Genomic DNA, 20,684 nt, shown 5'->3' with positions numbered 1-20,684 from the left:
TTAAAATGTTGTTCTTTTTATCTCTAAATAGCTTCGTGGACAGGCTGCTTTTTACTTAGCTGACCTCAGCCAACCGGCTGCTCCTCGATGCCCCTCAAACCAAACTAACAACAACCTGCCCTTGAACATCTCACCTCTTGTGATGTATTATTTGTTGCTGTTTTTACGGTTGTTGTGTTTTTATCCTCTCTCTGGTTTGATTTTACTCCGGACTCTTTAAGTTAAACCAGATGAAAAATGGTCCAAATGTCTTCATTCAGCCCGATTATTTGCTACATGTAGAAACCTTGGCTGTAAATTGAATTTCTCTGAGTTTAAATGTTTCTGTCCCGCCTAATTCTGCTAACCAGGACAACCTCCATTTTAATTCACGTGTGACAGAAACAGACAGTTTCTATTGATCCATTGTTGTCTGATGCTGATATATAAGTGTGTATATGTGAGTAAGTCAACAAAAAGAGTGTTTCTAATATTTTATTTACAGATAACAGCATGAAATCTGTACAACAGAAGTAATCAGAGGAAAACAAAGACGTTTCTAACTAAATATCACACAAACAAAAAGGGTTCTATTCTATTCATCAATAAAAACACCAAAGTTTCCTTTAATATGAAGGGAACTGAATCTGGTTACTGATTCTTCAGAACTTCACAGCCTGAAGATGAAACACAACACCACAGCTCATAAATGTGAATATCACACGATCGGGTCTGATGCTGAGCCTCAACATCATCCCTTCCTCATCTGGAAAATCTCCTGGCTGCACATCCAGCACCAGTCGGGTTCTGAGGAGGTTCCTCAGGACCTTTCGGGCCGAGGAACCGGAGGCCGACTCCTGCCGGTCTCAGCTGTATCTCGGTTGCAGGTGGAGGAACTGCAGGTGACTCCGCTCCTCCGTCACACCGTCGGAGTCTCCGTCCTCCGAACTCTGGCAGCTGGAGTTGGAAGACAGTCCGTCCCCGTCCTCCAACAGACTCCCAGCCCGGCCCCGGGGCGCCACCCTCCGGTCCTGGTCCACCAGGACCCGGTTCAGGAAGTCGATGTACCTGAGAGCCAGGCGCAGGATCTCGTTCTTGCTGAGCTTCCTGTCGGGCGGGTGGGTGGGGATGAGGCGCCGCAGCTCAGCGAACGCCCCGTTAACGTTCTGCTGCCGCCAGCGCTCCCGGCTGTTGGTGAAGGTCCGACGGCCGACTCCAGGAGGAGAACCTGAGGGGAGACGGGAAGTCAGTGCGAGTCCAGAAGAGCAGATCTGAGGCCCAACGATCAGAACCACACGAACGAAAAGGGAGACAAGTCCAATGAAAGCTTCAAACATCTCACAGAACTTTACTCTTTCGCAGGAGAAACCGCCGCGTTGCATGAGAATGATTCCAGGATTCTTTCAGTTTGTTGGAAAAATTATATAGTTATACTATGACAGAAGAGTCCCTCCATCTTTTAGAAAGTGTTTTGACTCTTGTACCAGTCTTTCCCATAATATTAACTGGCGAGAAATGCCTTTAACATTGAACGTCTCTTCCCATAATAATGAGTAGCGAGAACTGCTTTTTCCCATAACATTGAACGTCTCTTCCCATAATAATGAGTAGCGAGAACTGCTTTTTCCCATAACATTGAACGTCTCTTCCCATAATATTAAATGGTGAGAAATGCCTTTAACATTGAACGTCTCTTCCCATAATAATGAGTAGCGAGAACTGCTTTTTCCCATAACATTGAACGTCTCTTCCCATAATAATGAGTAGCGAGAACTGCTTTTTCCCATAACATTGAACGTCTCTTCCCATAATATTAAATGGTGACATTGTGTGATCAGCATAAACAATATAAATAGCTGGAGCACCATTTTAGGGGGAGACAACTCTGAGCAGCTTCCTGACAGGCAGACTCGTCTCTTTCTTGCAAGAAATAAATGTTTTGTCTTAATCGTATCCAGCGACTCGGAGCCTAATTTTGAGTGAATTTTTCTAACACAGTTAAAAGACATTTCCCTACACACCCAGCCATGTGAAGAACAGTCTCCAGAAAGTCAGCATACTATTATCTGAGGTTACTATAAAGAGGAGACTTCACAGGAGTAAACACAGTGTGTTCAACACAGGGCAAACCTTTCATGCTTAAAGTCTTTAGAAGAAAGAAGCCAGACTCCAGCAAAAGATATGAAAACAGTCGGAGAACATATGGAACAGCGTTCTTTGGACTGACTGCACTAAAATCAACCCTCAGGTACCAGAGCAGGAAAATAGTGTGGTGAAGGTCTGGAACACCTCATCATTTGAAGCATGCAGCTTCTCTTGTAATAAAGGGAGTCGTTCCTTTCCCCCTCTTTCCCCTCTTTTCTGTCTTCTCAAACCCCAGCTGGTCGAGGTGGATGGACACCCTTCCTGGTTCTGGTTCTGCCAGAGGTTTCTTCCTGGTTCTGGTTCTGCCAGAGGTTTCTTCCCGGTTCTGGTTCTGCCAGAGGTCTCTTCCTGGTTCTGGTTCTGCCAGAGGTCTCTTCCTGGTTCTGGTTCTGCCAGAGGTTTCTTCCTGGTTCTGGTTCTGCCAGAGGTTTCTTCCTGGTTCTGGTTCTGCCAGAGGTTTCTTCCCGGTTCTGGTTCTGCCAGAGGTCTCTTCCTGGTTCTGGTTCTGCCAGAGGTCTCTTCCTGGTTCTGGTTCTGCCAGAGGTTTCTTCCTGTTAAAGGGAGTCGTTCCTTTCCACAGTCCCTCAGGCTCAGGACGGGAGATTGGACTGAAGACCAGTTTCGGTCCAATCTGTTGGTTTCCTTAGCTCGGATATTATTTTTTAATTGGCTCCATATGAATTAATTGGATTATGATGACAATGAATTGAATTCCAATTGGCTTGAATTGGACTTTATTACTTAAGTGCCTTGAGATGACTTGTTGTAATCTGGTGCTTTATAAATAAAGTTGAATTGAATTGAATGTGTGAAGCTGCAGCTGTTATTAAACCAAAGGTCCTCAAACTGCTTCAGGAAAGTGGGAAATACTAAACCAGAATTTAACAGCTTTTTCCCCAAAGATAGAACCGAATAAACAGCTGCAGTACATGAAATGACTCCTCGGGTACTTTGAAAAACCCCCGAATCACACAATCGATATAAAATCAGCAAAAAGAGCAGAAGAATGAGTCTTCCAGCCTCTTAAATGTGAAAGTTTTTGTGTTTTTCATCACAATAAACCAAAAGCAAACCAACAAAGCTCTTCCCTGGCTTTGTATAGAGCAGAATAATCATGTTAACTTTTACCTGATCAATCAGGAACATTTAGTTTGAATTAACTGAAGTGATGTGAGTCCCCTGCTGGCTGCAAATAACTCACCGTCACTGAGGCTCCTCTCATAGGGAGTCGCTCTCTGCTTCATCCAGATGCAGGACTCCAGATCCCTGCAGACACAAACAGGCGGATCAGCATCCAGGAAGAGAAAAATCCACTTTGCTGCTTTTCTCACCGCCTCAGGGACGCTGAAAGTTTCCCTGATGTGTTGAATCTCACGTTTAATGATGCTGCTGCTCATCAAACAACCCAGAAGTGAAAATAAACCAGTCATAACTGATAAAAACCCATCAAATCAGCAGTCAAACCGCACTGAACACGACCCAAAGCGTCAGTTAAGCGTCGGTACTTCCCTCAGAAATGTTTTCATCCTTCAGGTTAGAGTCAGTAAATCAAAACGCGTTATTTCACGTTAAATAGTTCCACATTTTCTCACCTGTTGCAGGTGTGGCGGTGACTCTCAGCCTCGTGCAGCATGTCCCGTGCAGGCAGCAGCAGCGCGGGACTCTGGTGGTTCACCCGGGTTCGGTTCGGTTCGGCTGACAGGCGGGACAGAGGCGGCTTTACCAGGGGCCTCCGGAGCTTCTGTGTCAGTCTGAAACATCCGCGTCCCGAAGCCTCTTTTATACCGGCCCGCGTGCCCCCCTCTGCGTGTCGTGACGCGTCGTTTCCACGGAGACTCCATTGATCAGACAGTCCCATTAGAAGACTCATTAAACCCAGGGTCCCAGGAAGCGGCCCCCCAGGGACCTGCAGGGTCCAGGAGCCGCCTCTCCCTCCGCCCTCCCCCCGCTGCAGGAGTCGTGTTTTCCGCTTTCCTCCTCCGTCACGACCCGGAGCTCCTGGTGCAGACAGCAGAGATCATGTTTCTCCAGTTTTAGCTTCATTGACTTCCTGTTAAATTCAGAATAGAATTTAAGATTCTTCTCCTCACATATAAAGCTCTTAATGACCGAGCTCCATCACATCTTAAAGATCTCACAGTTGGATATTTCCCCAACAGAGCACTTTGCTCTCAGGCTGCAGGTTTCCTTGTGGTTCCCAGAGTTTCTAAAAGCAGAATGGGAGGCAGAGCCTTCAGTTATCAGGCCCCTAAAAGCAGAATGGGAGGCAGAGCCTTCAGTTATCAGGCCCCTAAAAGCAGAATGGGAGGCAGAGCCTTCAGTTATCAGGCCCCTAAAAGCAGAATGGGAGGCAGAGCCTTCAGTTATCAGGCCCCTAAAAGCAGAATGGGAGGCAGAGCCTTTAGTTATCAGGCCCCTAAAAGCAGAATGGGAGGCCGAGCCTTCAGTTATCAGGCCCCTAAAAGCAGAATGGGAGGCAGAGCCTTCAGTTATCAGGCCCCTAAAAGCAGAATGGGAGGCAGAGCCTTCAGTTATCAGGCCCCTAAAAGCAGAATGGGAGGCAGAGCCTTCAGTTATCAGGCCCTTAAAAGCAGAATGGGAGGCAGAGCCTTCAGTTATCAGGCCCCTAAAAGTAGAATGGGAGGCAGAGCCTTCAGTTATCAGGGCCCTAAAAGCAGAATGGGAGGCAGAGCCTTCAGTTATCAGGCCCCTAAAAGTAGAATGGGAGGCAGAGCCTTCAGTTATCAGGGCCCTAAAAGCAGAATGGGAGGCAGAGCCTTCAGTTATCAGGCCCCTAAAAGTAGAATGGGAGGCAGAGCCTTCAGTTATCAGGGCCCTAAAAGCAGAATGGGAGGCAGAGCCTTCAGTTATCAGGCCCCTAAAAGCAGAATGGGAGGCAGCCTTCAGTTATCAGGCCCCTAAAAGCAGAATGGGAGGGAGAGCCTTCAGTTATCAGGCCCCTAAAAGTAGAATGGGAGGCAGAGCCTTCAGTTATCAGGCCCCTAAAAGCAGAATGGGAGGCAGAGCCTTCAGTTATCAGGCCCCTAAAAGCAGAATGGGAGGCAGAGCCTTCAGTTATCAGGCCCCTGAAAGCAGAATGGGAGGCAGAGCCTTCAGTTATCAGGCCCCTAAAAGCAGAATGGGAGGCAGAGCCTTCAGTTATCAGGCCCCTAAAAGCAGAATGGGAGGCAGAGCCTTCAGTTATCAGGCCCCTAAAAGCAGAATGGGAGGCAGAGCCTTCAGTTATCAGGCCCCTAAAAGCAGAATGGGAGGCAGAGCCTTCAGTTATCAGGCCCCTAAAAGCAGAATGGGAGGCAGAGCCTTCAGTTATCAGGCCCCTAAAAGCAGAATGGGAGGCAGAGCCTTCAGTTATCAGGCCCCTAAAAGCAGAATGGGAGGCCGAGCCTTCAGTTATCAGGCCCCTAAAAGCAGAATGGGAGGCAGAGCCTTCAGTTATCAGGCCCCTAAAAGCAGAATGGGAGGCAGAGCCTTCAGTTATCAGGCCCCTAAAAGCAGAATGGGAGGCAGAGCCTTCAGTTATCAGGCCCCTAAAAGCAGAATGGGAGGCAGAGCCTTCAGTTATCAGGCCCCTAAAAGCAGAATGGGAGGCAGAGCCTTCAGTTATCAGGCCCCTAAAAGCAGAATGGGAGGCAGAGCCTTCAGTTATCAGGCCCCTCTCTGTGGAACCAGCTGCCAGTTTGGCTTCAGGAAGCAGACACCCTCTCTACCTTTAAGATCAGGCTGAAACTTTCCTTTCTGATAAAGCTTATAGTTAGGGATGGCTCAGGTGAGTCTGAAACATCCCATAGTTCTGCTGCTATAGGCCCAGCCTGCTGGGGGAGCTCCCATGATGCACCTCTCCTCCCTCTGACATCATTGCTGTCATTAACTTGTGTTTCTCTCTCTCAGCAGGTGTCTCTGGCCTGGTGTTACGCTGCTTGTTGTCCCCTCTTTCCTGTCCTCTCAGCCCCAGCTGGTCCAGGCAGATGGACCCTTCCTGGTTCTGGTTCTGATGGAGCTTCCCTGGACCTCTTTAGGACAACAAATCATCCCACACGAGAACCTTGTTCCATGTTTTAAATCCCAACAAGAAAACAGTCGTGGTTCTTCTTGGTTCTTGAGTCGGTAACCATGGGAACATCAGCAAACATCTGACATATAACACATATAAGACTCTTTTTTAGATAGATACTGATCGGCTTGCACTCATTTTTCTGTCCAAACACATTCGATAGCTGATAGTTATGATAATTTAATTAAAATATACAACATTTTAACTATAAAGCAGCAGGTTTAACATCTGTGATGTTCCCCAGTTACCTCACTCCTCCTTTTAAAAGCTTTAATTACCTTTAAACGATTAAAGACTTTAAATTAAATGACATTGTTCACATTGAGACGGTTTTTAACTCTTTTAGCTGAAGTGTCGCCATAAAAAATGGTTTTAATGTGACATTCAGATTCTAGTTTTTCTTGGAAAGGATCAAATAAATCCAAATCTATTCTTTGAACATTAATTGGAAGATTTTAAATGATACGTCACATTTTTTAAGTGATTTAGTGTGAACTGACTCACTGAGAGGGGAATAAATGACTAACTTTGAATTCATTTCCTGCACGTGCGACATCCCACAGTTTCGTCTCGTGCTGGTGAGTGTCCCCTGCAAATATGTCTGTGCGCGGTCACGACAGTGGAGGCGTGTCAGGTTAACAGGTGTGTGTCACGTGGTTTATTGATTAGTTGAAGGCTGGAAGCTGTTTTTTTTTCTGTTTGACGTCGGTTTTATCGGTGAAAAAAGCGACTTTTTGTCAAGTTTCATCTCAGTTTCACCGACTGTGACCGAGTTTACCTGCGGGGGATCCGAACAGGTGAGAGATGTTCGCGCGTGCTGCGTGTGATGACGCTGTGATGGGGTCTGAATCCCGTCTCCATGGCGACACCTGCTGGCCGTTTGATGCCATCACGTCGTGATTATTTTATCCTCATTATAATTCTGATCTGTGAGGCTGTTTGTGTTTCAGTTTCAGACAATCAGGACGATAGAAGGTCGTTGTGTTTGTTGCTATAAGTAATCAATAATCAATATTCCCTGGAATGGTCTTTTCCAGGGGCTAAGAAGTGGTAATGGCTCAGTATTATCACAGAACAGTTCAGGCGTTGCTTCTGTGTCCTGCAGCCTGCAAACAGAGATCTCAGTGATGATAAAATATCTAATTTACACTGTTTAAACTATCTATCAGCTGTAAAAAGCAGTGTAATCAGCTCTGATGAGGTGGCGCCCCCTGCTGGACGCAGCGCTGCATGATGAACCACGTGAGACACCAGAAATCAAAGAAACTCACCAATATTCCATTAAATTAAAATACAGACAGTTCAGGAACCTTTTGTGGTAAATTCTGAATAATCTGAGATGTTTGACAAACAAGGAGTTTTGCTTTTCTTTGTTTCTTGTAACAATTAATTTACAATCTACAAAACAAGCGGTTTCATCAGCAGTTTGATTGTTTTTCAGCATTTTCTGGCAGAATTATGACAGAAAACAACTGATGTAACTGATCACTCATGAAAATGACCATAAGTGAATAAAAAACAGTTCGAACATGTCAGAAAAATAAATTTATTCAACACAAAGAATATATTTCTAAAATATTTATGACAGTATGATAGTTTTTAAAGATATTTTCTGTAAGAATTGTTTTGTTTAAACATGAATGAACAAGAAAATTGTGAAAAACAGGTCATTATTATCATTGCAGGTAATAAAAAAGATAAAATAATTCCAAATGGATCAAGACTTAAAAGATATATCCACACATTAAGCATTAAAGTTGTCTCTAATTAATGGATTAATTTAATCTTCATTTATTTTTCTTAATGGCATAAGCTGATAGGGTTTTTGGGATCCTCCCCCAGGAAAACAAACAGCAGTTTCAAAGTAATTTTCAGCCTTTTGGCACCACCTGAGCCCATGAATTTAAGACCTGAGGGGCCCGTTGAACATGGGAATTGATGCACTCATGCAGTCGCATAAAAAAGGAAAGTGCAGCCTCTCAAAACTGAGGTTGGACACGACAAAACTCAGAAAATCCAACCTCAGATGACATGTGAGTGTAAAACTAAGTGAACCCCTGATCCAGCAGCTTCAGCAGCAGTGAGTAAAACTAAGTGAACCCCTGATCCAGCAGCTTCAGCAGCAGTGAGTAAAACTAAGTGAACCCCTGATCCAGCAGCTCCAGCAGCTTCAGCAGCAGTGAGCTGCAGTGATGGTTTCCTGTGGGACGTTATCAGTCTCTCTCATGGTTCTGGAGGAATCTCGGCCCTCTTCTCTCCAGCGTTGCTTCAGCTCATTGAGGTTTGCAGCATTGGTTTCTGCACAGCTCTCTTAAGGTCCCACCACAGCATTTCAGTCAGGCTGAGGTCTGGACTCTGACTGGACCATTGCAACACCTTGATTCTTTTCTTTTTCCCACATTCTGCTGTAGATCTGCTGCTGTGTTTGGGATCTTTGTCCTGTTGATGAGCCAGTTTCAGCCCAGCTTTAGCTGTGGGACAGATGGCCTCACATTTGACTCTAGAATACTTTGGTATCCAGAGGAGTTCATGGTGGACTCAATGACTGCAAGGTGCCCAGGTCCTGTGGCTGCAGAACCAGCCCAGATCATCAGCCCTCCACCACCGTGCTTGACAGCTGGTATGAGGTGTTTGTGCTGATATGCTGTGTTTGGTTTCCTCCAAACGTGCTGCTGTGCATTAGGACCAAACATCTCCACTTTGCTCTGGTCTGTCCAAAGGACATTGTTCCAGAAGTCTTGAGCTTTGTTCAGATGCAGCTTTGCAAACCTAAGCTGTGCTGCCATGTTCTTTTTAGAGAGAAGAGGCTTTCTCCTGCAGCCCTTCCAAACAAGCCATCCTTGTTCAGTCTTTTTCTAACTGTGCTGTCATGACCTTTAACCTTTAGCATGCTAACTGAGGCCTGTAGAGTCTGAGATGTAGCTCTGGGCTTCTTCACCTTGGGGTGACCTTTAACCTTTAACATGCTAACTGAGGCCTGTAGAGTCTGAGATGTAGCTCTTGATGTTGCTTCAGCTCATTGAGGTTTGCAGCATTGGTTTCTGCACAGCTCTCTTAAGGTCCCACCACAGCATTTCAGTCAGGCTGAGGTCTGGACTCTGACTTTTAAAGAGGTGCTCACACTTGCTGATGATAAATTAATCGGTGCATTTGATAAGTTGTCGGGGACAATTTTGAGTAACCTGTGCCAACCAATCCTTACTACTTAGCACATGCAAATAATCTGTACAGCCCCATCAGAGTACTGAGAGGAACAGTTGAAATGAGAAGCTACGAAACTGAGAAGTTAGCACAAGCTGAGTGGAAAACACAGTAGAAACAAGCAATAATCCTTTAGCATGTTTGAGCTGTGGGAGGCAGCAGCTAGCTTGGTTGCATGTGGAACGTGAGCTAACCACCTGGCTAACCCAAGGGCTAGCAGAGGGAACTGAAACTGCTAGCACTGGGAGTGCCTGTCAAGAAAAAGCTGAGGTAAACGACAAGCTAGCCGTGCACTCCTGTAGCTTGTGGTTTAATCAACAAGCACTTCAGCTCACAGCATTGATTTTGTTTGATTGTTGTGGGATAATCCCAGGAACTAGACTATTTCTGGCAGAGCCAGACTAGCTAGCAGCTCGGAGTTAGCCCGGCTCCTGAAGCGAATGTAGAATCAAAACTATACTTCTTCATGCATACCAACTTGTACAAGCCCTTCCAATTGCTCTCTGGTTTGAAGAAGTATCCCTAAATTATCAATTTATTTGTTTTAAATTTGTTTGTTTAATATCCAGTCATAGTTTATTGGATGCATGGCTCAATTAAACCAATATTAGAACTGATTATTGCTTATCGGAGACTTATCGGAGAGAGTCAGGAAGATGCCATCAAGTCACATCCCGAGCAGTTTTAAAGACGTTTTTTCTGGCAAAAACTTGTAAAATTTAGAGGGTTCATAACTGCCAAGAGAGTAACTTTAAAGGCTGAAGAAATGTGCAGTTATCTTCTTATTTCTGCATGTTTGTTTTAGGAATGAGGGTATGTTCGTTGCACTACTTTCTGGAGACCGTCTATCTCCAGTTGCTGTTCAGAAACAGCATCATGTTGAGGTTTTCTGGCTCCATGGAGCTCCTGAGGTTGCAAAACTGATCACCAGCAATGGAAAACGCTCTCTCCAAGGGCACAGCGGTGGAGACGATCCCAAGTTTCTTCAGAGCAAACTGGCTTAATTCACCAAATTTCTTCTTTCCTGAGTTCTTCCACCAGGTCAGAGGGTTGTTCAGCCCTTTGGTGGCTTTGAAGGCCAGGTATCCGTCCAGAACGCCTCTGAAGTCAAACACGGCTTCGCTTGCGTTGAGCTCTTTTAATATTTTATCAATCGCCAGTTCCTTGTTTTTTTCTCCCAGCTGGTCTTTGTAACATGTGAGCGTTAATGTCCCCGTTAAACTCCTTTTCGCATTTCGACAGTAAAGATTCTGCAACATGGTTGCCTCTCCCTTTTTCTTCCCGCAGTGCGCCCATGAGAGTCGTCAGCACCGGCAGCATCACTGAAATGGTGTCGAATCCCTTTCCTTTCATCTTGGACGTGGCGGTTTTCAGGGGCTCCAGAGCCGATATGAGGTCTGCGAGTTTCTTCTTCTCTTTTTCATTTAGACTCAAAGCTGCTTTTCTTCTCTCGTTTAACACCATCTTTACGACGTCGTACTGCTCAATCAGTCGTTGGAGCGCGTGCAGCCAAGCGAGCCATCGGTCACCAGAGTACATGATCAACTCTTTCTGCTGCTGGTTTACTTTTCTCTGAGCACTTCGGAGCATCTTTTCAGCTGGGGTGTCGTGCTTAAAGAACCTGACAATGTTCTCGCATTTTAGCAGGACTTTTCTGAGCTCGTTTCTGCTCAGCAGCTCCTTTAAGATCCCGTTCAAGGTGTCTGCGAAACAGGGCATTTGTATGTACCTGGTTTTGATTTGTTTAAGTTGAGGCATACCTGCCGTGACCACACTGTGAACCTTTTCTGTCATGCTCCATTTCTTCATGATGCCAGAAAGCTGCTTGTCAATGTTACCTGCAGAGGTATCCCCCATCAGGCTGGTGGTTTTCAGGGTGTAAGACTTCAGGTTTCCAACTTCATCCACAAAATGACAACCCACTGTGAGATGGGAGTCTTCAGGCCTTGAAGACCACAACTCACATGTCAGCACAATGTCCTTTACTGAGGCCAGCGTCTCTTCCATGGCCTTTACCTGTTCCTGGCAGACTTCGGGAAGCAGTGAGCGCAGCTTGGCTTTATCAGGAACACGCACTGAGGGCTTTAGTGCTGTTAGAAAGCTTCGAAAGCTTGCCTTTTCTGTTATTTCCAGAGGCAGCAAATTAGAAACAATCATCTTCAGCAGGCGCCTTTCAAGCGTCAGCATCTTCAGGACCGCATCTGTGGAAGGAATCAGACGAGTTTCTATCACTCGGCACAGTTGAGTTAAGCTGCAGTTACAGCTCAACACCTTCCTTGTCTCCTCATACATGCATGGAGAGGAAAATGGAGAAAATATTAAACACATTCTGCAGTTTCTAACGTCCTCTCATCACTGTACATGTGAGTCCAGCTGAGTTCACTGCACAGATGCTGCCTTTAAGATGCCTGAATGGTAATTTTGTCAGATGAGGCTGTGGCTATAAAATCAGGATTTTATTAGAGCAGAGCGACCGTCTGGAAATGCTTTAAATGCTTAATTTTAAATGCTTTACGTAGCAGTTGATTCATAGTCTTCATGGGCTGATTTTCAGTGTTTAAACGCAGGATTGATTTGATCCCAAACTGAATTATCTGGGTATATAAGTCCGGTGGATTTCAGTCTAACATCCATCTTTGGTCATATTGGTCAGGACTCGTCTTTATTAACACTTTCTGCTGTAATGGCCTGTTGGACCAATTTAATCTCAACACATTTGGCCACAAACACCTGGTGCCATCATGTCTGTATCTTCTGCTTTTCACTTTACTCCCTGATTCAGGTCTCTTTGGGATGGACAGTATCAGAGTGAGAAGTGGTGTCATTTAGGGCTGCAGCGAATTATTATTTAGGTAATTCTATCGATAAATCGAGTAATCAGACAAGAAAAAACTTTTGCAATAGTCACAATTCAAATGAGAAAAGACAGGTTTCTTAAAATGAAGCGTGGATGAGAGCAGCTTTGTTGGGAATCAGCTGTATAAACTTTCACTTTTCTGTTTTTACAAAAAGATTCGTGACCATCTGAGTCTCGTTAAGCGTATAAATGCAGTATATAATGTATTTTTATACATTTTGTTTGTACCCCTGAGGTCATGTAATCAGGCTTAGTTGCTGCAGGTAAAACTACTTGATGCATGGGTCTTATTGTGTCTGAAAGCCCAAAATAATGTGTGTTAAGATGTGTGTTAGTGAATGGCTGAATGTGGTTAGTATTAAAGCACTTTTAGTGGTCAACTAGACAAGAAAAGTACCTTTTATAGCAAGGTAATACCGTTTAAATACCAAAGTATAATAGCTTGGTAGAAATGATGGTATTAACAAACCAGAACTAAAGTTTCAGGATAATAAAAGACCTGAAACCAAGGACCAAAACGATATAGGTGCAATATTTTTGATAAAAGATAATATTGTGGCAATAACCTAATGAGATAAAAAAGGATGTTGTTCAAGATGTCTTGAAAGAGGTCAAAACTGGTAATTACGATATTAAAAGGTACCTGAAGGCAACACCGTTAATTTCTACAAACACTTTAATCAAGTTTTAGTTTTGTTCTTTGCGGCTCTTTAATTAATTCCTGCTTGTTAAAGTGTACGAGCACAAACCTCATGATCCCACAACCGCTCATTAATGTATTGAGTTTCTGTAGTTTAGGTTTAGGTAATGGAGGCTGAATAGATCAGGTTTGTTACCTCCTCTCTGCCTCTTCTCTCTGTGATCACGTCTTGTTTGCCGGAGGCGTTGTCCTCTCGCCCTGTTAGTTTGTTCAGCTAGTTTAGGAAAAACACAAAGCCAGTTACAAGAAGAAAATCTCTTAATTTTGACTGGTTTAATGGCAGAGAGACGTGGACTTACTCCGGTTGTCGCTTGCTGGAGCCATCTCAGAGGTTTTAAGCCTCTTCTCTCTGTTCTTGCTTGTTTGAGTTGAATTGAACGCTGCGATGATGAGACAGTAGAAAGACGACGGTCTCCACTCCCAGATGTGTCTGTGCACGTGAGGCGGCAGCGAATCGCTTTATCATCTGGATCTGGAAAGTGAAACTTACCGTGAAACGAAAGTAAAAACGATTACAGATTTTCCATCTGGCTGACGTCTGTCAGTTGCTAATGAACAGCCCCCGGGTGTCTCGTAAGGATAAGAAAAGGTGAGAGGAGATAAGCCTTTATTTGTACCGGAGGGGGGAAATCCACAGGAGTGGTTAGATTGTGAAAGTCTGTTACTCACAAATGAAAACTGTGTGTAATCCATCAAGTTTAAGAGCATAAGTGACTAAATGTTGTTCTGATTTACTATTGATTGGTGTAAAACTTCTGGAAAAATGTAGTTAAATCTTGATTTTTTTTGTTTAAAAGTCATATTTTCAGAGTTTCAGGTTAGAATAACAGACTTCTTCACTTTAAATGTTTTCACGACCTTTTTAAAACCAAAAACACTGATTAAAGTTGTGCTGTGAGCAGTAGTGACCCGAGTTGACCAGCAGGTGTCAGTATAACATCGGTAACACACTTTAAAGTCTTTACAGACGTGGTTACATCCATGTTTGTTCTGTCACTGTGTCTCCTTTAAGCATCTGTGGATGGTAACCCCCCACAAAGAACCATAGCCTTACTAAACTTTGCATTCTGACGTCATAGTCTTAATATAAGTCACTTGTGTCTGCGAACAAAATGTCCTGCAGCTAATAACTCTAAAACAATGGTTTTAAACAGGGTCATTTAACATTTGAGCTGCTGGTGGTGGAGAAAGAGGTGAAAATGGTGGCATTATGCATTAAAACGGACAGTTTGAAGTGTAATTAAGTTTGTTTTTAAGACCTGGAGACACAGGTAAAGGTACTGGCCCCAGGGGCGTAGCACGAAATTCTGGGCCCTATTTATAAACCATGCTGATGGGCCCCCATCCTGATCAATAGTTCTCAGCATATTTTCCCACAAGGTATCAGACAAAGATAGTAAATATGATCTTAGTTTGACCTCCATATTGAGAAAAGCTTGATAAATAAGCACAATAAAAGTCAAATGGCCTTAAAGTTGGAATATTTTCCTTCTCTGTTTCATTTGATTAATTTTAAAATGATAATTTGTTATTAACATGACAGTTTTGGGTTTGTGGCATCTTCACGAGCCTCAAATTACAAGGAATCCATTGATGCTAAATATGTCACGATTGATCTCTGGGAAAAGGCTGAAATATCGATTTTTAAAGTTGAGCAGTTGTTACCGTGACGTCCGTTACACGTTTGATGATTGTTGGTGAATTTCTGCCTGTAATTAATCTGTGTTGTGCCTAAATGAAGCCTAACGTGCTGCTGATGTCACCCCGAACTGTGGATTAGTTCAGCTGCTTCCCTTCGCTTCATTTTCTCTCCCTCTCCGGTATCCAGATTTCGATTTCTTAGGGAAAGACGTGACTCTCCTCTGGCTGTACGTAACTGGTGCAGGTGTGGACTAAACCATTTCCCACAATTTTAGAGGGGTGACGGGGCAGTCAAAGACCATCCATCATTCTTGTTAATGCAGAATTCAGCCTCTCAACCGCTTCATTCAGTCAGACTGACTTTCATTGTGACATCAATTCATTAGAAACAGAAAAAAACCTTTTAATTCGTCTGTTTTTGGGCCGACGCCAGCACCCGTACCCTCTAATTTTCTAAGTATATGTGAAAAAACACCATCAAATTCGAGCAAAAAAAGCCTCAAAATAGGCAAAGTAAAAACAAGACAGACAAAAAGGAAAAAATATGAATTATGAGTCAGAAAATATACCATAAAGTTGTAGTTTAAACACCAGTTTGTTCATTTATAGCCTCTGAAGCTGAATATTTCCACCGTTCATGAACTACGTTTAGTTTTTTATGTGCATACTTTATATATTTTATGTATTAATTCGAGCTATTTTGACTTTAGACATCTATCCTCTACTTTTAGCTGCTTGCTCTGTTTTAACTGATGACGTTAAGCACTCAGATCCACTCAATAAGAGGAGATTATTTTTACAATAACACTGTAACAACCCTGAATCCATAAAAAAAAGTCAGGACAGTGAATCTTTTCCCACTTTGTTTCCTTCTGCCAACACTTAAAGACGTTCTGACTCTGAGGAAACCAGGTGATGCAGAGTTCCAGCTGTTATTTTGTCCCATTCTTCCTGCAAACAGGTCTTAATGTGTGCAGCAGTACACCAGTACCCTGGAAAAGATGTGGCCTTGAAGGCAGCATATGTTGCTGTAAAATCTCAGTGAACTTTTCTGCATTAATGCTGCCGTCACAGAAGTGGAAATGAGCTTTGCCCCCTGATCCAACCCCATACCATCACAGAGCCTGGCTGCAGGGACTGGTTGCTGACAGCAGGCTGGATGCTGCTTTTGCTCTTTGCTCCATTTCTTCCAACAAACACCTGGAATACTGATGGGTCTGACCACAGCACACGTTTCCACCGTGTGACGGTCCATCCCAGACGCCTCCGAGCCCAGAGAAGTGGACCTTTAGCTTCTTTTTGTTAACACAGGCTTTGTTTTTACGAATTCTGGCTCAGGGACAGCAGCCTTGCTTTTCTACCTCCAAACTATCGTCCACTAATAGTCCTAAAAGTGCTCCTGATTTACACATTCAGACCTTGGTTTTCTTTCTTTCTGCCTTGTAGCTGCGGCGTTGTTGCCAACTATTTCCGATTGATAGTAGATAAAGCCTGAAAAGTTGCAAGGTGATGGATGACATGTACTTATCGGGGTGTTGATGATATCTGGGTTGCATTGGCTCTCTGCCTTTACATCTGTTTGCTCCTCTTATCTGCGCTCACATAAACTCATAATATTGCTGCATTCTGAGCTCCCAGTAAAGCTGATTTCTGTTAACTGGCTGTGAAGTGAACCAAAAATGAGGCAAAAATCATCCCGATCAGTCAGCCGACCTCTGGAAAAGTTGAGTTTTTAGTGGTTAACCTCTTAATTACATCAAGCCAACACACTGAATAAAACGGGCTTAAAGTACCACATTAACATCAAATCTAGTTTCGACTTTCCAGTCGATAGCAGAGATGCATCGTTTAATTGTACATCTGAATTAAGGTGTTCAAAATGCTCCAGTAAACTGATGAATGAGACAAAACGGCGTATCATAGACGCCGTTAGCTCACGCAGCTAACAGGAAGTGTTTAGCCGTTAGCTCACGCAGCTAACAGGAAGTGTTTAGCTGTTAGCTCACGCAGCTAACAGGAAGTGTTTAGCTGTTAGCTCACGCAGATAACAGGAAGTGTTTAAATGGAAGAAGTTCGGGTGAAATTTAGAGAAAATGAATGAAAATATTTAACAAGAGAAGATGTTTTGGTTCAAATCTTTGAAGGAATTTCCCTCAGACAGTGACGGGCCGGAGAGGGCTTTCAACGGGTCAACCAGGTGGTGGTGACGGGGTAAAGGTGGAGGTGGAGCTGGTGTTCATATCTGTGAGATGAAACTAACAGATATGAACACCAGATCTCTGACACTCAGACACTGAAGAATCAGGATCTGATGTAAAGACATTTTACTGATTTTCTGTTGTTTTTATGTGGATAAAATGACAGAAAAACATGAAAAAGATCAGAAGTTGGAGCAGCTTTGTTCATGGTTTTGTTCATGGACTCAGAAAAGGATCAAAAAGGAAAATAAATAACAGAAAAACGTGGAAATATGTTCAGAATCCAATGTTCACTGCAAGTTGTGGAATCCAAGGCGCAGTGATGTCATCAGTGATGTCATCACATGCAAATTAAGTGAATAAATTTACTGCCTTCATAAACTTTGGGTCCCACTGAATTTTTTCCCCATTTGCAGTATTTCTTTATCTCTTTTGAAGCCTTTTGAAACCAGAATGTAAAGTTTCCTTAAAAAAATGTTAAAAATGTTAATGTTAAAGCCCAGAAGAAGATTTTCATGCTGTGGGAACGTTGCTGCAGCACTTTTAACCCGATACCTGAGGTGGACGTGTTCGTAGTAAGGACGATAAAACAGTCTGTGTGAACCAATCAGGACCAATACTCTGGAGTTCGAGCAGCAAAACAGGAAATGGACTCGGAACGTTTGCTTCTTTGCTGCATCAGAGCAGAAAATTTCCATTTTTTTGTCACCGAATACAGTTTGTTTGACACCAACCATTGAATTTCCCCTGATTAAATAGTCTGGGCTGCACCAGAGTCAGATCTGAGACCGACCTCAGGGTCTAATGATGTTAGAAGCAGATAAATGAGCCGTGATTGGTCCATTTTTCCCATCACTCAGCAGTGTTTACTTCCAAGCAGCCGGATTTAAACAACCCTGAAGTAAATGTCAGATAATCAGCAGAAAGAGGATGAAACAGAAACGTCTGTTTGGGTTCTGTGTATAACCATGAGGTAAAGAATGGTTTTATTCATTTTTAAAATGTGATGAAATGCATGACGCTCAGAGGAGGAGACGGAGAGTAAAAGCAGAACCGACAGCTGAGACCAAATCAAACTGAGGAGGGTTTTCAGACCTGGAACAGACGGAGCTGACCAGTCAAACCAGTGCGCCGTGGAGACGATGGGCGAATTAATCCGACAAACCGTGCACGCAGCAGCCAATAGGAGTCCAGCTCGGAGGAGGCTTTGATCAGTCATGTGACACCTGCCAGACGAGGAGCATCCTGTCAGACAAAACGGGTTTTATCTGTTTTATTAGGATGATTAATTTAATTTCAGAGTTCAAAGACACATTTCCTCAGTTTACGGCCGGTGAAAAAACGTTTTTCTTGTTGCTCTGGGGGTGGGTGAGAGGAAATGTTTCGGGCTCAAAGTTCCTTTCTGCTCTCTTTCGTCGTGGTTTGTTGTCAGTTCGTCCTTCGAGTTGACCTCTGAGAGGTGATTAAATGCTCTGATTTTAAAAAGCAGCCACTGATTTCATTTGATTCCTCTGAGGGTTCAGTTTGAGGTTCAGTTTGAGGCCTTGAGTCAAGCTGCAGGAGCTGATAGGAAGTCTGTGATAAAAAAGGAACAAAAAATAACAGAAAAAACGTGGAAATGTGTTCAGAATCCAATGTTCACTGCAAGTTGTGGAATCCAAGGCGCAGTGATGTCATCAGTGATCTCATCACATGCAAATTAAGTGAATAAATTTACTGCCTTCATAAACTTTGGGTCCCACTGAATTTCTTTCCCATTTACAGCATCTCTTTATCTCTTTTGAAGCCTTTTGAAACCAGAATGTAAAGTTTCCTTAAAAAAAGACTCTCTGAGCTCGAATGTTAAAGCCCAGAAGAAGATTTTCATGGTGTGGGAACGTTGCTGCAGCACTTTTAACCCGATACCTGAGGTGGACGTGTTCGTGGTAAGGTCGATAAAACAGTCTGTGTGGAAATAGGAAATGTTTCGGACTCAAAGTTTGTCAAAGTTCCTTTCTGCTCTCTTTCGTCGTGGTTTCTTGTCCGTTCGTCCTTCGAGTTGACCTCCGAGAGGTGATTAAATGCTCTGATTTTAAAAAGCAGCCACTGATCCGCCAACAGGTGTCATTTGATTCCTCTGAGGGTTCAGTTTGAGGCCTTGAGTCGAGCTGCAGGAGCTGATAGGAACCCTTCTAACGAGGGTTTTGACACGATTTCTTGATATTTGGGTCTTGATACATGGCAGCATGTGAGAAGGCAAAAATCCACCGTGTGGGACTCCTTCTGGAAACCAGCTCCCCAAAAACAATGAAGAGAAAGAAAAGATCTTAATAACTGACCTTCTGGAGGGTTAGTAGTGTAGTGGACCTGAGCAACAGTCCTCCAGGCTTTCCGAAGGTCTTTCGAAGTTTTTCGTTGGACATTTTCAGTCCAGTTCTTGTACCTGAACACAGGCAGAAAAACAACCCCTCAGAAAGTAAAATCCTCATCAACATTTCAGTGTAAAACATGACCTAAACTGATACATTAATTCCAAAGTGTGAGTTTTAACAGATAAAAGGATGAGATTGGTTGAACTTTGACCTTTACTCTATTTTTTTAATATTTGGGTCTTGATACATGGCAGCATGGGAGAAGGCAAACATCCACCGTGTCGGACTCCTTGAGGATATCTGGAAACCAGCTCCCCAAAAACAATGAAGTGAAAGAAAAGATCTTAATAACTGATCTTCCGGAGGGTTTCCTGTAGTGGACATGGACCTGAGCAACAGTCCTCCAGGCTTTCCGAAGGTCTTTCGAAGTTTTTCGTTGGACATTTTCAGTCCTGTTCTTGTACCTGAACACAGGAAGAAAAACAACCCCTCAGAAAGTAAAATCCTCATAAACATTTCAGTGTAAAACATGGAAAAAGACGTCCATAAACCGTTTTTAATTAATCGTGAGACCTAAACTGATATATTAATTCCAAAGTGTGAGTTTTAACAGATAAAAGGATGAGATTGGTCGAACTTTGACCTTTTTACTCGAAGTAAAACTCAGACAGAGATGATGACCCTGTGTTTAACATATCCAAATCCTCTTTTTGGTCCTGTAATAAAATGTGTATTTCTGTTTGGAGTTAGTGGGAATCTGGTAAATAGCTACAATTTAAAGTAAATTTAGAGGAGTAAAAAGTACTTCACACTTGAGTTACATGTAATCGGTTCCCTCATGCCGCCGTTTGGCTCTTCTGCTCTCTGATTGGCTGGCGGGATGGTGTTTCCGGGCGTTCTGCCAAACCCGGCTGGCCTCCGACCAAACTCTGAGTGAGGCAGCTCTCAGCCTGACCTCATAATGAGATAATAATGACAATATGGTCGAACTGCAGCGAGCTCTGGAGCGCTGCCATCTTCTTCTTCTTTGCTCGCTGTGTTTGTGACTCACTGCTCCGATGGAAGCTGAGGAAGCCCATAAGTTCATCACCCACGTCCAGCTGAATCACTTCCTGTTTAATCTGGTTACCGTCACTTCTGACGCCTCCTATGAACTCTGATGCGCCTGAAAACCTTCTGCTGTGTGTGAAGACGAAGACGTTTCACTTATTGATTCAAATCTTAGAAATTAAGAATGAAGTTGAGCATCTGCTGCTTTTTTTATAAACAGTGAATTTTATGAATCTCTTATAGATGTTTTAGGACATTAAATCTATTTTTTTAATATTTTAAGCCAGACTTTTGGCATTTTATCAATATTTTGTTGCCTTTTTTTTTCTTTCTCAATAATTCTTTACATAGAATTTGAATATTTTTGCACTTTTTAAAGACATTTTATCTCCGCTTGTTCTAATTCTATGAAATGGTTAAAACTGCATTTTTACTCCTAATATTTGCTGTTTATAAATTATATTTGATGCACACAACATACAGGTTCTTA

General features: G+C 43.3%; 1 protein-coding gene across 1 annotated transcript; it reads right to left on the bottom strand.

Moving 5' to 3' along the window:
• Positions 1 to 10,242: 10,242 nt before the first annotated feature.
• On the bottom strand, positions 10,243 to 19,984 carry LOC140311396 (E3 SUMO-protein ligase ZBED1-like). The gene is made up of 8 exons (XM_072388771.1): positions 19,966 to 19,984; positions 19,533 to 19,608; positions 19,112 to 19,215; positions 17,900 to 18,038; positions 13,254 to 13,384; positions 13,091 to 13,168; positions 10,593 to 11,598; positions 10,243 to 10,498 (listed from the first exon to the last, which is right to left on the bottom strand). Exons 1-8 carry the CDS (start codon positions 19,982 to 19,984, stop codon positions 10,243 to 10,245), a joined length of 1,809 nt encoding a protein of 602 aa, XP_072244872.1.
• Between the last annotated feature and the right edge of the window lie 700 nt (positions 19,985 to 20,684).

The sequence above is a fragment of the Leuresthes tenuis genome, unplaced genomic scaffold (genome assembly GCF_036924035.1).
Source record: "Leuresthes tenuis unplaced genomic scaffold, fLeuTen1.0.hap1 SCAF_7, whole genome shotgun sequence".
Classification (NCBI taxonomy): domain Eukaryota; kingdom Metazoa; phylum Chordata; class Actinopteri; order Atheriniformes; family Atherinopsidae; genus Leuresthes; species Leuresthes tenuis.
The sequence above is the reverse complement of the archived record's forward strand: the minus strand, read 5'-3'. Positions and strand labels throughout refer to the sequence as shown.